The 17,205-nt window shown below is 39.3% G+C and overlaps 2 protein-coding genes across 2 annotated transcripts; one reads left to right on the top strand and one right to left on the bottom strand.

Annotated features, from left to right (window-relative positions):
• The first annotated feature begins 1,450 nt into the window (after positions 1-1,450).
• Positions 1,451-5,163, top strand: LOC133640664 (zinc finger protein OZF-like). The gene is made up of 2 exons (XM_062034213.1): positions 1,451-1,871; positions 3,544-5,163. Exons 1-2 carry the CDS (start codon positions 1,748-1,750, stop codon positions 4,908-4,910), a joined length of 1,491 nt encoding a protein of 496 aa, XP_061890197.1. The 5' UTR covers positions 1,451-1,747; the 3' UTR covers positions 4,911-5,163.
• Positions 5,164-10,005: 4,842 nt separating this feature from the next.
• Positions 10,006-17,152, bottom strand: LOC133640690 (oocyte zinc finger protein XlCOF6.1-like). The gene is made up of 2 exons (XM_062034252.1): positions 16,734-17,152; positions 10,006-11,691 (listed from the first exon to the last, which is right to left on the bottom strand). The coding sequence occupies exon 2, from the start codon at positions 11,633-11,635 to the stop codon at positions 10,331-10,333; it is 1,305 nt and encodes a 434-aa protein (XP_061890236.1). The 5' UTR covers positions 11,636-11,691; positions 16,734-17,152; the 3' UTR covers positions 10,006-10,330.
• Positions 17,153-17,205: the final 53 nt, after the last annotated feature.

Raw genomic sequence — 17,205 nt, 5'->3', positions numbered from 1 at the left:
TGGAATTGGATTGCATTGTTATGGTATTGCTGTGTATTATTTTGTTGGATTGATTAATAAAAAAATATAATAAAAATAAAAATTAATTTTTGAAAAACGAGAATCGATTCTGGATCGTACAAGGTGAGAATTTGCGATTTGAATTCGAATCTATTTTTTCCCACACCCCTAAATCAGTGGTTCTCAAACTTTTTTTGTCATCCCCCACTTTGGACAAGGAGGAGTTTTCAAGCCCCACCTGCCCCCATCGCCCCAACAGAACGCTAATGCCAAGCTTAACATTTTCAAATTTATTGAACATCAAGTAACATCAAGTTGTATACATTCAAACTCAATAACATAAAATAACATCAAGTTCAATTATAAATAAAATAAGTGTGCAGCTGTGGTATAATTATACCACAGCTGCACACTTATTTTATTTATTATTGAACTTGATGCAAGTTAACTTGCATCAAGTTCAATAATAAATAAATAACTGTGCAGCTGTGGTATAACTTACATCAAGTTCAATAATAAATAAAATAACTTGCATCAGGTTCAATAATAAATAAAACAAAAGTGTTATAACTTGCATCAAGTTCAATAATAAATAAAATAAAAGTGTTATAACTTGCATCAAGTTCAATAATAAATCAAATAAAAGTGTTATAACTTGCATCAAGTTCAATAATAAATCAAATAACTTGCATCAAGTTTAATAATAAATAAAATAAAAGTGCCACTTTGCAATATTTGCAAAATAAAAAGGAGGAGCTTAGCAAGACAGGGCAAGTGAACATGAGTTTTACAGTACTCCAGCATTAGTGGCTGCAATGAGCCTGTTTTGCACTGCACAGCTTTTCAAATCGGGGTTGCAGGCTTGACACTGCTTAAGTCATGCTCAATGACGTTCAGCTGAGACCTGTACTTCGTTTTGAGTGAAGCAACAGCTGAAAAGCCTATCTCACACGGATAAGATGTGGCAAAGGGGAGAAGAATGGACACAGCTCTCTGCCCGATGAGTGGATATTGATTAGCCTGCTACCCATCCGCGCGAAAGTTTGTTCCGCTTAGCCCCGCCCCCATTAGTTACTGTTGCTATGTCTGTCAAACTTTCGCTCCTACCTAGAAATTTAAAGCCTACAGGAAAAATAAGTAATTTACATTTATTTATATAGCGGATTTCACAGACAGAATCACAAAGTGATTTACAGTGTGTATAGAAAATGAAAGCATAGTAAAAAAAAAAAATCTAAGAATATAATAATACAAAAAAATAATTAAAGTGACATTTCGTCCTGTTCCTCGCGCCCCACCTGTCATGTCTCTATTCCCCACCAGTGGGGCGCGCCCCACACTTTGAGAAACGCTGCCCTAAATGCACGGCTTACCCCTGCTTAAGATGGCGGACGTGAAGACGCGTTGTTTCTCTCGCGAGATCTGACAACACAGCGTGCGAACAAAACAGGACCAGGATGAAGCAAAATGGCGTTCGATCGATACGACGTCATTGTGATGTTGATAATTTTGTGTACCTATTATGTGCGTACATGTACACATTTATGTCGTTTCGTAGAGTAAACATCGTTGATGATTGTTTGTATCCGGATACATTCAGTCTGAGCGCACTTTGACGCTTCTAGTGTCACCTTTGCTTGCTAGTTAGCTTAGCGTGTTAGCTGCTAACAAAGAGAGGCGGGAGTGATCAAAACGCATCGCTAAGCAGAGATCAAGTGTGAGTGTAAAGTGTTGTGATTGTGTGAAAATGTGCGAAAGGACGATAGCAGAGTACGAGGAGGAACTTTGTCCAACAAAAGAGGAGAAGGAGCGACAACGTCAACTACTGGACGCTGTTTTCAAGAAACATCAAGTTGTGTTACACAGAACAGGTTTGTTTACTTCTTACTCTCACGTGTTTACTAACGTCATATTTGCTTATTAACACTATTCTCGCTTTGGTTTCGGTTGTCTGTTGCCATCAACTGAAGCGGTCCGAGCGTCTGGTTAGCATAGCATGCTAGCTCAGAAAAGGAATCCAGCAAAAAAAGTCAAAAATTGCTGCGCTCTCTCAGCTTTATTAAGGTCACCCGATCATAAAATTTTTTTTAGAGTATGTCATTCGAGGTCTGCACAAGAAGGTGAGGAAAATAAGTAAAAGTTGACTTAGACACCTCTGCATGACATCGCCACACACACACACTAGGTGTGGCGAAATGATTCTCTGCATTTGACCCATCACCTTTGATCACCCCCTGTAAGGTGAGGGGAGCAGTGGGCAGCAGTGGTGGCCGCGCCCGGGAATCATTTTTTAGTGATTTAACCCCCAAATCCAACCCTTGATGCTGAGTGCCAAGCAGGGAGGTAATGGGTCCCATTTTTATAGTCTTTGGTATGACTCGGCCGGGGTTTGAACTCACAACCCCGACATAATGTTTACGGTCTTCAAATATTTAAAAAGTGCTAAAAACAACTTTATATAAAGTCTGTTGTTCTTAAAGCCAATGTTTTTCCCCCTAATATCAGTAAAATAAATTAATTACATTTTAAATTGTTGTTAGATTGATATATATCTTCTGAAAGGCCAAGTAGCCGAGGACAGATCGATTTTCGTCGATTTAATGAGTATAAATCGATCAATCATTACACCCCGAGTGTAAAAATTAGTAACAATATCAAAGTGATGTACGCTACCGGACAACATTTTGGACACACCTTCTTATTCACAACACAACTGATGGTCCCAACCCCATTGATAGAGCCAGAAATCCCACTAATCAACCCTGTTAAGGCACACCTGTGAAGTGAAAACCATTTCAGGTGACTACCTCTTGAAACTCATCCAGAGAATGCCAAGAGTGTGCAAAGCAGTAATCAGAGCGAAGGGTGGCTATTTTGAAGAAACTAGAATATAAAACACGTTTTCAGTTATTTCACCTTTTTTTTTGTTAAGTACATAACTCCACATGTGTTCATTCATAGTTTGGATGCCTTCAGTGACAATCTACAATGTAAATAGTCATGGAAATAAAGAAAACACATTGAATGAGGAGAAGGTGTGTCCAAACTTTTGGCCTGTACTGTATATCTATAAAAGCTATAGAGGGCTTTGGATTTTTTTACTAAGTATTCCATCATGCATTACCAGCTGCCATATTGGTAGGCTTTGTTCACAGAGAGTCATCGTTCACGATAGCACTACACGCAATATTTCTGAACTATTCAGTGGAAAATAATATTGATAGAGAAATACCGCGAGTCATTAGATAAGAAGTCCCTTCTTCATCACAAGGAGAAAAGACTCTCAGGCTATGAGAAACAAAATTCTCTGGTCTGATGACACAAAGATTGAAGTCTTTGGTGTGAATGTTTGGAGGAAACCAAACCTTGTCCAAGCTAGGGATGTAACTATTACAGCGATTAATAGTAAACCCTGGTAAAATTCCAGGCAGTTAATATTACTTTTTCAAATGTTAACTATCAAAAAACCGTGTTTGATTACGCACCTTTACAAAACTCTCTTTTTTTTCCTAATGCGTGTGTTTATCTTCTTGTGTCCTGCAGACATCGTTGAAGAACATCTCCCTGAGCAGCAGGAGTGGACTTATCATAAGGAACAGGAGGAGCCACAGCCCCCTCACATTAAAGAGGAAGATGAGGAGCCAAAGCTTTCTCACATTAAAGAGGAAGAGGAGGAACACCGCATCAGTCAGGAGGGAGAGCATCTTGAAGGGTTAGACGCATTCCCAGTGATTGGTGTCCCTGTAAAGGGTGAAGATGATGAGGTCAAAGGTGAGAGTGAGGAGAAGAGAGAGGCGGAGCCTCCAAGCAGCAGCTCAACTCAACACATGACAACAGAAGCTGATGGAGACCACTGTGGAGGATCACAAGCAGACAAGCTCTTAGCTCCACTATCAGATAGTGAGGACACAACGTCACACTCTCCTGACACTGATGATGAAGACTCTAAAGATGATAAGACATGTCACACTGACAACACACACTTCACATGTTCTCACTGCGACAAAACGTTTAATCGTCGTAGTCATCTGAAGAGACACATGAGAATACACTCAGGAGAAAAACCGTTTGCATGTTCAATCTGTGCTAAAAGATTTATACAAAATACTGATTTGGAAAAACACATGAGAACACACACCGGAGAAAAACCATTCATGTGCTCGATTTGTAGTAAAAGCTTCTCCCAGAAAGCGTATTTGGTTACACACACAAGAACACACACTGGTGAAAAACCTTTCATCTGTTCAGTCTGCAGTAAAGGTTTTCTCCAAAACCAAGATTTGAAAAGACACATGAGAACACACACTGGCGAAAAGCCGTTTGTCTGTTCATACTGTGGCAAAGGTTTTCTGCAAAATGAAGATTTGAAAAGACACATGAGAAAACACACGGGAGACAAACCATTCCTGTGCTCAGTTTGTAGTAAAAGATTCTCCCAGAAAGCAAATTTGATAATACACACAAGAACACACACTGGTGAAAAACCTTTTATCTGTTCAGTCTGTAGTAAAGGTTTTCTCCAAAATCAAGATTTGAAAAAACACATGAGAATCCACACTGGTGAAAAAACCGAGTGCTCAGTTTGCAGTAAAAAATTCTCTCAGAAGCAACATTTGAAAGCGCACATGAGGAGACACACCGGAGAAAAACCCTTTTCCTGTTCAATCTGCGTCAAAGAGTTTGCACAGAGGCAATGTCTGAAAAGGCACATGGCAACACACACCGGTGAAAAGCCCTTTTCTTGTTCGAGTTGCAACAAAAGATTTTGTGAAAAAACAAGACTTGTGGTACACATGAGAACGCACACTAGGGAGAAAACACTGAGTTGCAGTGCGTGTGGTGAAAGATTCTCTTCTAAGTACCAGTGTAAGAAACACGAGTGTGCTGGTGAGAACAGCCGCAGCAAATGAAGATGCAGGATTTGAAATAAATGTGTTTTTATTCCAGTTAATGACATGCATTATTATAAGCTGTGTTTCTTCCTACTACTTTTCAAACATGTTGGTTTGGGAAATAGTAAATATGTGACGTATACGCTGCAACTGTATGCATGTTGAAAAGTAACTACCGTATTTTCCGGACCATAGGGCGCACCGGATTATATGGTACACTGCAGACGAATGGTCTATTTATTATCTTTTTTCATACATAAGGCGCATTAAAAGAGTCATATTTTTTTTTCTAAAAGTAAAACACTTCCTTATGGTCTACATAACATGTAATGGTGGTTCTTTGGTCAAAATGTTGCATAGTTGATGTTTTACCGATCATCTTCAAGCCGCTTTATGACAGTCGCTTCAGGATGCGCCGTTTTGTGGGCGGTCTTATTTACGTGGCTCACCTTCGGCAGCGTCTTCTCCCCGTCATCTTTGTTGTAGCGGTGTAGCGTGCAAAGATGCGAGTGGAAAAAGTGTCAAAAGATGGAGCTAACTGTTTTAATGACATTCGGACTTTACTTCAATCAATAACGGAGCAGCATCTCCTCATCCGGAAATGTGTCCCGTGAAAAACCGTCCGACTGGAACTCTAATAACTAAAGTTCCTTGGGTGAATAATGTAAACTCACTACACCGGTATGTTTTAGTGCTTTCATGGCGAGTTTACTGACAGATATAAGTAAGAACTTTACACTACTTTATATTAGAAATGGCAACAGCGGAGGATCAATGTCCCATAACAAGAAGATAGAGAAAAAGAACTATGGCGTCGGCGCCGATGCGCGCGCAATTTCTCAGGATTTATGCAGATCCCAAATACAGATCAGCAGGTACCAGAAGGTAAGAAAAGTTGCTTTTGCATAATATTGCGAAACAAAACGTCAGATAATATCCATCCATTTTCTACCGCTTATTCCCTTCGGGGTCGCGGGGGGCGCTGGAGCCTATCTCAGCGACAATCGGGCTGAAGGCGGGGTACACCCTGGACAAGTCGCCACCTCATCGCAGGGCCAACACAGATAGACATGTTTTTTGTTCCGCAAATAGTTTTCATTTTACACCAACATAGACGCTGGAAAAGTGTGTTATTGTTTGTGCTACGGCGCCATCTTTTGGACGACTTTGCTCTCTGTGCTGACAATGTACTTTGTGTTTCATGCCGGAAATATATTTGTCTAGCGTTTCTGCTCGAAATGATTGTTTATACGTCACTCCAAGCAATGCTTGTAGTTTTTACAATACAACTAAAACAATTCACACTTACTAAACTGCCTATTTGTACGTGCTATCGCAATGTAACCAAGCTAGCGTGGTTAGCATTAGGGAATATGCTAACACGTTTGCAAGTGTTTGTGTTAGTATTGTTAACTTACCATGGCATTCTTTTTGTATTGTTTCAGTTTTGTAAATTCACCAAAACGTCACCGTGGACTTATTGAGTCTGTTTTGCTGATTGGAGAGCTTTGTAAATGTTTATGTAACTGTTTATTTACATACCATAATTCTTTCCAAACGGTGCCTGTGACACCGTTTGGAAATAATTATGGTATGTAAATAAACAGTTACATAAACATTTACAAAATCTTTCGGTACGTCTAATATACAGTAGGTAAACACATTTATTAATTTTAAATTTTGGTGGGTCCAGCTTTAATACCACTCTATGGCCCGGAAATTACAGCAATAAAGATCTATTACTATTATTATAATTATTATCCACCAATGATAATCCTACATAAATCAGATAATCTCTACTTTACACTATGAAGTAAAAGGAAACTTGACAGATGGATAATATGTCTTACCTTATACACACACACCATAATAATACTCGTATGTTGAAGCACAGTACAATCCATCAAGCGGTGCGGCTCCATAGTTTACCAAAGTCGTACTAAAACAGTTTGATAGATTTTTGAGCGCTGTGTGTAATGTTCTATATTTTCAATGCAACATTTAAAATGTTGGTGTTGTTTAGGCTTGCAGGCTACACTTATCTCTTATGTTTGACTGCCATCTACTGGTCACGTTTATCATTACACCATGTACCAAATAAAATTGCTTCGAGGTTGGTAGGCAAAACCAGAATTATTCCGTACATTAGGCACACTGTCGAGTTTTCAGGGGAAAAACGGATTGTAAGTACGTGCGTTTTATAGTCCGGAAAATATGGTAATACCAAACTGCAGCATTAGTAAGAATCCTTTCAAACGTACCTCCAGAAATATCAATGGATAAAGGGAAAAGAGAGTAAAGGTTGCAAAAAAAATAGACGCTAAAAGACTTCAGACTAATAGAGGAGTGAAACGTGACAGTGTATTCATTTGACTGGTGTTTAATAAAATAATCCCTGCTGAACTGTGAATTGATTGAGAATGTGATGTATGACCGACAAAGTCAGGGAATCTAACCCACAACCACCACAGTGCTTTAGATGTCAAAGAATTGGACATACAACACAACAATGTCAATGGAAACAAAGAAGTGCAAAGTGTGAAGGAGATCTTGAATGTGGTAAATGTGCTAAAGATGCTAAGCTAAAGTAGTAGTACTAGTACTACATATCAAACACGGTCTATTCCCCCTGTCTCCAAAAGACTTAAAGTTATCAGCAAAAACCTGGAGATAAAAATAAATTTTTGGTCCTAACAAGCTGGCTTCTCCAACCTTTATCAGAAGAAGAGGCAGGCAGGCTTCCAGAAGATGTTACAAGAGTGAACCTATAACTATGACCTAAGAGGGATTCATGTGTATTTAAAACAAAGGTACGAACAAATGTACAAAAAAAAAATAAGCATATGATATAAAGGAATTCATCTATAAAATCATTTAGAATCAAACTTAAAATATGTAACACTCTTCAAACATTTAAAAAACTTAAAAAAAACTATTATAAATATAAGTGAAAAACTGTTTCATATTGAATCATGAATATTTATATACTCGTAAAATAATCTCGGTATACAACATATGTTTTGTTCACGTTACTGTTTTAAGTCAAATAAATGTTTATATATACACCACCGTTCAAAAGTTTGGGGTCACATTGAAATGTCCTTATTTTTGAAGGAAAAGCACTGTACTTTTCAATGAAGATAACTTTAAACTAGTCTTAACTTTGAAGAAATACACTCTATACATTGCTAATGTGGTAAATGACTATTCTAGCTGCAAATGTCGGGTTTTTGGTGCAATATCTACATAGGTGTATAGAGGCCCATTTCCAGCAACTATCACTCCAGTGTTCTAATGGTACAATGTGTTTGCTCATTGGCTCAGAAGGCTAATTGATGATTAGAAAACCCTTGTGCAATCATGTTCACACATCTGAAAACAGTTTAGCTCGTCACAGAAGCTACAAAACTGACCTTCCTTTGAGCAGATTGAGTTTCTGGAGCATCACATTTGTGGGGTCAATTAAACGCTCAAAATGGCCAGAAAAAGAGACATTTCATCTGAAACTCGACAGTCTATTCTTGTTCTTAGAAATGAAGGCTATTCCACAAAATTGTTTGGGTGACCCCAAACTTTTAAACGGTAGTGTGTGTATATATATATATATATATATATATATATATATATATATATATATATATATATATATATATATATATATATATATATATATATATATATATATATATATATATACACTATATTGCCAAAAGTATTTGGCCACCTACCTTGACTCACATATGAACTTGAAGTGCCATCCCATTCCTAACCCATAAGGTTCAATATGATGTCGGTCCACCTTTTGCAGCTATTACAGCTTCAACTCTTCTGGGAAGGCTGTCCACAAGGTTGCGGAGTGTGTTTATACTAGGAATTTGCCATCATTCTTCCAAAAGCGCATTGGTGAGGTCACACGCCGATGTTGGTGGAAAAGGCCTGGCTCTCAGTCTCCGTTCTAATTCATCCCAAAGGTGTTCTATCGGGTTGAGGTCAGGACTCTGTGCAGGCCAGTCAAGTTCATCCACACCAGACTCTGTCATCCATGTCTTTATGGACCTTGCTTTGTGCACTGGTGCAAAGTCATGTTGGAAGAGGCAGGGGCCCGCTCCAAACTGTTCCCACAAGGTCGGGAGCATGGAATTGTCCAAAATGTTTTGGTATTGTAGTAGAATTTCTGACCTTTGACCTATAGTTCATGTCTGTCAAAAATGTATGCTCATTTTGATTTCTCTTCCTCTTCTGTGGGACAAAAGTGAATTTTAAGTCATGCCAACCTGTCTACAGAATGTGTTGACTGTCTAAAGGATTCGAGTTGTTATGGAACAGATAGGGAAAACAACAAGACATTGACGCACTCGATAAGGAACAATGACGCACAAAAGACGTATAAAAAATGGCAGAAGACCTGAACTCGAGAGTGATTTTGGCTTGTGTGTGTCTTGTTTACTCCGGAGTAACATGTGGTCTGTCTGCACGGCCAACTTAATTCAACCTGCACTTCTGATAATGGGTAAATAAATTTGTTGTACTAAACTACTTTTGTTGCCTGTTTAAGCTTCGGACAATCCACTACAGTATCCTGGAGCATTCAAAGTTCCTTTCACTGGAACTAAGGAGCCAAGCCCAACTCCCGAAAAACAACCCCACACCATAATTCCTCCTGCACCAAATTTCACACTCGGCACAATGCAGTCCGAATTGTACAACGGTTGACTTTGTAATATTTAGGAAGGAGGACATTTTTCATGACTGGATTTGTTGCACAGGTGGCATCCTTTGATAGCTCCACGCTGGAAATCACTGAGAGCGGCCCAATCTTTCACAAATGTTTGTAGAAATAGTCTCCATGCCTAAGTGCTTGATTTTATACACCTGTGGCCGGGCCAAGTGATTAGGACACCTGATTCTCATCATTTGGATGGGTGGCCAAATACTTTTGGCAATATAGTGTACGTACACAATGTTGCATATCAATGTATGTACTGACTGAAACAAAAATCGATTTTAATCAAAGAAAAAATAATAATCTACTGTATAAACGGTGTAGAATATTACCAGGATCGGGTTACACACACAATGATGTCACATGTTAAATCAGAATTAGAATCAGCTTTATTGGCCAAGTATGTTTAACACACAAGGATTTTTACTTACTGAACTGTGTTCTCTTGTTCAGTGTAAAAAATAAATATCAATGATTAATTACACATAAAAACAAGTGCCTAAATAACTAACATGTGCAAGGTTAATACAAGTGCAGTGGTGAACGGAGCAAAAGCAAAAAGATGACGAAGTGAGCATGAGCTAGTACATTCACAGTGGCAGATTAGTTGCAGGGTTACCTCACAGTTCGATAGCCTGGGGGATGAAACTGTTGTTGTGGCGTGGTATTTGGTGATGTTGTTAGAAAGTCAAAGTTAAAGTGTTAAGAGTTGATTTCAAATCTTGCTGCTGCTGTTACACAAGTGTTTCTTCAACTGGTACTTATAAGAGAATCTTTCATCACACTCACTGCAATGCAACACTTTTTCACCGGTGTGTATTCTCATATGGACTACAAGTGTCGATCGGTAACAAAAGCGTTTGTTGCACTTTGAACAGGAATAAGGTTTTTCACCGGTGTGTATTCTCATGTGCCTGACAAGTTTTGTTTGGTCACAAAAACGTTTGCTGCAGCTGGAACAGGAATATGGCTTTACATCAATGTGCGTTCTCATGTGTATTTTTAAATATTGAATTTGTGTAAAACCTTTACCACAAACTGAACAGGAGAAAGATTTGTCTGCGGTGTGTGTTCTCATGTGTCTTTTCAAACACTGACTTCGGTTGAAATGTTTACCACAGACTGAACAGTTGAAAGGTTTTTCTCCGGTGTGCGTTCTCATGTGTGTTTTATACGAACCATTTTGGACAAAACTTTTATCACAGACTGAACAGGAAAAAGGTTTTTCACCAGTGTGTATTCTCATGTGCACTAAAAGTGCGGACTGGTGACAAAAGCTTCTGTCGCAGCTTGGACAGGGATATGTTATCTTAGCGGTGTGTGTTCCCATGTGCCTTGTCAAACATTGACTTCGTATGAATCCTTTGCTGCAGACTGAACAGGTGAAAGGTTTTTCTCCGGTGTGCAGTCTTGTGTGCCTTTTCAAATTCTGCATATGACGGAATCTTTTGCTGCAAACCGAACACATGAACGGTTTTTCCCCGGTGTGTATTCTCATGTGTGTTGTCAGATTATGGCGGTGGTTAAAAGTTTTGTCGCAGTGAGAGCACGTGAAGTGTGTGTTGTCAGTGTGACATGTCTTATCATCTTTAGAGTCTTCATCATCAGTGTCAGGAGAGTGTGACGTTGTGTCCTCACTATCTGATAGTGGAGCTAAGAGCTTGTCTGCTTGTGATCCTCCACAGTGGTCTCCATCAGCTTCTGTTGTCATGTGTTGAGTTGAGCTGCTGCTTGGAGGCTCCGCCTCTCTCCTCTCCTCACTTTCACCTTTGACCTCATCATCTTCACTCTTCACAGGGACACCAGTCACTGGGAACTCCTCCAGTCCTTGAAGATGCTCTCCCTCTTCACTGATGCTGTGTTCCTCCTCTTCCTCTTTAATTTTGGAGTGCTGTCGATCGTCATCTTCTTTTTTAATGTGAAGGGGCTGTGGCGCCTCCTCTTCCTCTTTAATGTGAGGGGGCTTTGCTTCTTCCTCTTCCTCTTTTATGTGGCGGGGCTGTGTCTCCTCTTGCTCCATATTTTTTCTTAGGTCCACTCCTGCTGCTCAAGGGAGAAAAGGTTCTTCTCAGAGGTCTGCAGAACACAAGAAGACAAACACATGCTCTAGGGAAGTCCAGCTTCAAACTTGTTTTCATTAAGGGGCCACATCCCAGTTATGGCTGTCTATAGAGGGCCGTTTGTAACAGCGAGTATTATATAAGAAGAAGAAGCTCTGTCTTGTCATTGCGCAAGTACAACAAAATGTTTTTTTATTTATTTATAAATTTACTTATGCATATAATTATATATTTTCACATAAACTGTAAAACAAAACAAAACCCTGTATATCATACAGTACAAAAATTGCAACTCAGTCACCAGAATTTTACTGTAAAATATACAGTGTTTTTCAAAACATTTTATAGTAAATGGAAAAACAGTACCAAAGTTTTTACAGGTAGAAAAAATGTCAGCTTAGTCGCCCAAATGTTACTGTCAAATGTAAGGGGACAATGACAATGAAAGCAGCTCCATCCCACAATCTCGAGTTTCATGTCTAATCTCTCTCTGACAAACTCAATTTACACTTTCAGGGATGACAGAATAGCGTGTGTAAATAAACCGATGTACAAAGTGTGGCATTGCACCGGTCACCCAGGGGCAGGATCCCCACATCTGCAGTCCCCTGAAAGGTTTCTCATTGTTATCCCATGGGGTTGAGTTTTTTCTTGCCCTGATGTGGGATCTGATGTCCTTGTGGCTTGTGCAGCCCTTTGAGACACTCGTGATTTAGGGCTATATAAGTAAACTTTGATTGATTGACGTAACGAGGTTGGTAGAAGGTGGGGATCGAAACAGGAACCCTCAGGTTGCTGGCACGGCCACTCTGCCAACCGGGCCACGCCGTCCCAAATATAATTTATAACAAAATAAATAATGCCTTTATACAGTGCCCTTATTTGTATTTTTAACAAACAAACAAAAAAAAAGCTTAGTGGCTCATTACGCAAGATACAGCTCAGACTAAAGGAAATAACGTCCCTGGAAACTAATTATTAGGGCTGCAACAACTAATCGATTAAATCGATTAAAATCAATTATCAAAATAGTTGGCGATTAATTTATTCATCGATTCGTTGGAACTATGCTATACGCATGCGCGGAGGCTTTTTTTTGTTTTGTTTGTTTGTTTTTTTGGTAATTTTGTTGTTGTTGGTTTTTTTTGTTTTATAAACCTTTATTTATAAACTGCAACATTTACAAACAGCTGAGAAACAATAATCAAAATAAGTACAAAAACAGTACAAAAGTACAAAACAGCGCCAGGGCGGCACTGAGGCTACGTCTCATGAGGTGGCGTAAGCTAGCCAATGATGGTCATGTGCAGCTTTGATTGATTGATTGAGACTTTTATTAGTAGGTTGCACAGTGAAGTACATATTCCGTACAATTGACCACTAAATGGTAACACCCGAATAAGTTTTTCAACTTGTTTAAGTCGGGGTCCACTTAAATTGATTCATGATACAGATATATACTATCATATATACTATCATCATAATACAGTCATCACACAAGATAATCACATTGAATTATTTACATTATTTACAATCAGGGGTGTGGAGGGGGGGGGGGTATGGACATCAAGTAGTGGACATAGAGAGAGAGAGAGAGAGAGAGAGAGAGAGAGAGAGAGAGAGAGAGAGAGAGAGAGAGAGAGAGAGAGAGAGAGAGAGAGAGATCAGAAGGCATAAGAAAAAGAAAAAGTATCTGCATTTGATTGTTTACATTTGATTATTAGCAATCCGGGGAGGGTGTTAGTTTAGGGTTGTAGCTGCCTGGAGGTGAACTTTTATTGCGGTTTTGAAGGAGGATAGAGATGCCTTTTCTTTTATACCTGTTGGGAGCGCATTCCACATTGATGTGACATAGAAAGAGAATGAGTTAAGACCTTTGTTAGTTCGGAATCTGGGTTTAACGTGGTTAGTGGAGCTCCCCCTGGTGTTGTGGTTATGGCGGTCATTTACGTTAAGGAAGTAGTTTGACATGTACTTCGGTATCAGGGAGGTGTAGCGGATTTTATAGACTAGGCTCAGTGCAAGTTGTTTAACTCTGTCCTCCACCCTGAGCCAGCCCACTTTAGAGAAGTGGGTAGGAGTGAGGTGGTATCTGGGGTGGAGGTCCAGAAGTAACCTGACTAGCTTGTTCTGAGATGTTTGGAGTTTAGATTTGAGGGTTTTGGAGGTGCTAGGGTACCAGGAGGTGCATGCGTAATCGAAAAAGGGTTGAACGAGAGTTCCCGCCAGAATCCTCAAGGTGCTTTTGTTGACCAGAGAGGAAATACCTTGGTTGCCATTTTATCACAGGAAAGGTTAGCCTCTAGAATGGAACCTAGGTAGGTGACCTCATCTTTCCTGGTGATGACACTGTCACCTACTTTTATGGTGAAGTCATTGACTCACGTGACGACGCCGTCTCCTTTGCTGGAAACATTCGAAAAATGGCGCAGGAAAACACTACCGATAGTTTAGCGGAGAAACATCTTGAGGTTATTGCTTCAATGGAGAAAAGTGTACGACCTAAGTCGTCAAAAGTGTGGGAACACTTCACTTTAAAGACTTCAAAGAAGACCGTTTCCTGCAAAATGGCACGGAAGTACAACATTGCTTCTGGAGCGCCTGAAGAAGAAACATGTTGGAGCCATGGATGAAGGGAAGAACTCACAGTACGTAACTTTTTAAGTCCATAGTGGCAACAAGCATTCATGAGTTCAGCTTTTTTGTGAGTAACTTTAAAGGCCTACTGAAAGCCACTACTACCAACCACGCAGTCTGATAGTTTGTATATCAATGATGAAATCTTAACATTGCAACACATGCCAATACGGCCGGGTTAACTTATAAAGTGCAATTTTAAAATTCCCGCCACACTTACGGTTGAAAAACTCCTTTGGATATGATTTATGCGCGTGACGTCACGAAAGCAACGGAAGTGGTTGGACCCCATCGGACCCGATAGAAAAGCCTCTTGTTTTCTTTGACAAAATTCCACAGTATTCTGAATCTTTTGCAATTTGTTTAATGAACAATGGAGACTGCAAAGAAGAAAGTTGTAGGTGGGATCGATCGGTGTCTTAGCGGCTAAGTACAATACTGTTAATATCCGTGATATTTGCATTAGTGTACTATCTTTAAGGGTTTGGGGAACGCGCATGCGCGAGTGAATTGGCGGAGAACTTGAGTGTGTGTGTGATCGTGACTTTTGGCTAACAGCAGCTCGTGTATGTGTGTGCGTTACTTTTTGAACTACAACCAGTTACCGCTTGTGAATAAAGCGATTGAGCAATTTGTTTAATGGACAATGGAGACTGCAAATAAGAAAGTTGTAGGTGCGATCGGTGGAGCAGCGGACTACAGCAACACCAACACCAGGAGGTTGTGTTGTGTTTTGAGCAGGATAGCAGACGCACTACGGTGAGTCTAGCTTTGGCTTCCAAACATTTGATCGCTTGCCCGTACGTGCGTGTCGATATATGCATGTCACGTACGTAACTTTGGGGAAATATATGTTTCTTGCCGACTCTGATGGCGGCCGGGGTGTCGTCAAAAGCGTACAACGCCCGCCGCCGCATCTAAGTTAGCTACGCAGCTAGGTTAGCTTCTGTTTTTTTAGCTTCGCCAAGCGGAATATTATTAATCGTGTATTTACATGTTCATGGTTTAATAGTATTATTGATCTTCTGTCTATCCATCTAGTCAGGGTTTTTTTAAATTTAGTTTCTATCTGCATTTAGACTGCTGCTATCAAGTTGGCTACGTAGCTAGGTTAGCTTCTATTTTTTTTAGCTTCGCAAAGCTGAATTATTAATCGTGTATTTACATGTTCAGTCACTGTGAATGTCCATTTCGCGTTCTCGACTCTCATTTTCAAGAGGATATAGTATCTCAAATGGTTTAAAATACAAATCTGTGATCCACAATAGAAAAAGGAGAGAGTGTGGAATCCAATGAGCCAGCTTGTACCTAAGTTACGGTCAGAGCGAAAAAAGATACGTCCATCACTGCCTTTCAAGTCATTCACTGTAACGTTCCTCATCTATGAATCTTTCATCCTCGCTCAAATTAATGGTGTAATCATCACTTTCTCGGTCCGAATCTCTCTCACTCCATTGTAAACAACGGGAATTGTGAGCAGCACTACCGCTTGTGACGTCACGCTACTTCCGGTACAGGCAAGGCTTTTTTTATCAGCGAGCAAAAGTTGCGAACTTTATCGTCGATTTTCTCTACTAAATCCTTTCAGCAAAAATATGGCAATATCGCGAAATGATCAAGTATGACACATAGAATGGATCTGCTATTCCCGTTTAAATAAAAACAATTCATTTCAGTAGGCCTTTAAAGTTATGCCTTTGTTGCAACGCGGGGCTGATAATGTGTCTCCGGCACATTTGACTCCGTTTTGAGAGAAAACGCACGGTTACCAATTTCGAAATAAACGTAACGGACAGAAATATCTCAGGTTGGTTTCATAATGGATCAATGTAGCCGGGCCGATAAAGCTATATAAATATATTTAGATTTGAGTGACGCTTTAGTATAACTAAACGTTATGAAGGTGCTGGAATATTTCATGCTATTATTCAGAGGCAGCCTAAAATGAATCCTTTATTATTCACAACAGAAACGTGTACAATATCTGATTCAGTTCTGATCTGATGAGTTACATTTCTGTGTTATTATTGGTGTATGCTGCACCCCCAATGTCCACAACATGGTGCCAGTATGCTGGGTTTTTTCAATAAAATACTGGATAGGATAGAAATGTAGTTTGTCTCTTTAATCCGATTATTAATTGATTAATCGAAGTAATAATCGACAGATTAATCAATTATCAAATTAATCGTTAGTTGCAGCCCTACTAATTATACATCTATATTATATATATATATATATATATATATATATATATATATATATATATATATATATATATATATATATATATATATATATATATAATATATATAATTCTTGGTAATGCTCTTCCACTCAGTAGCGTAATTCTAGGTGTTACTTCATGTTAATAATGAAATATGACGTTAGTAAACATGTGAGAGTAAGAAGTAAACAAACCTGTTCTGTGTAACACAACTTGATGTTTCTTGAAAAGAGCGTCCAGTAGTTGATGTTGTTCGAAAAGGTTATTACCCAACTACTCTGCTGGCGTTATTCAACAGCCGCTGATTTACCAACACTCTCAGCATTTGTACTTTGCACATTTTCACACAGTCACACTTTATACGTGATTTCTGCTGAGCGTCCCTTTTGTTAGCAGCTCGTAAGCTAAGCTAACTAGCAAGCTAAACTAGCATGAGAAGCTACAACGTTCACTCAGTTAAGTTTATTCTGACACGAAGAACTGATAACGTGCGGGAATAAGTATAAAAAAATATAAATGAAGTCCTCCTTCTTCTTTAGGCAATGAATAAAATCAACGAACCCTTAAGACCGCAAAGCTCGACTGTAAACACAGACGTAGTTTATGCGCATGCGCGGTCGGTTCGCGCAAGAGCTAAGTCGACGTCACTTCCTTTCTAGAAATATT

The sequence above is a fragment of the Entelurus aequoreus genome, linkage group LG23 (genome assembly GCF_033978785.1).
Source record: "Entelurus aequoreus isolate RoL-2023_Sb linkage group LG23, RoL_Eaeq_v1.1, whole genome shotgun sequence".
Lineage (NCBI taxonomy): Eukaryota > Metazoa > Chordata > Actinopteri > Syngnathiformes > Syngnathidae > Entelurus > Entelurus aequoreus.
This window is presented reverse-complemented; position numbering and strand designations above follow the sequence as displayed.

Bases quoted from the DNA above. Each gene is read 5' to 3' on its own strand.
- LOC133640690 (XM_062034252.1), bottom strand. From the start codon at position 11,635: ATGGAGCAAGAGGAGACACAGCCCCGCCACATAAAAGAGGAAGAGGAA.
- LOC133640664 (XM_062034213.1), top strand. From the start codon at position 1,748: ATGTGCGAAAGGACGATAGCAGAGTACGAGGAGGAACTTTGTCCAACA. The intron at 1,872-3,543 runs GTTTGTTTACTT...TGTGTCCTGCAG, and splicing joins AGTTGTGTTACACAGAACAG to ACATCGTTGAAGAACATCTC.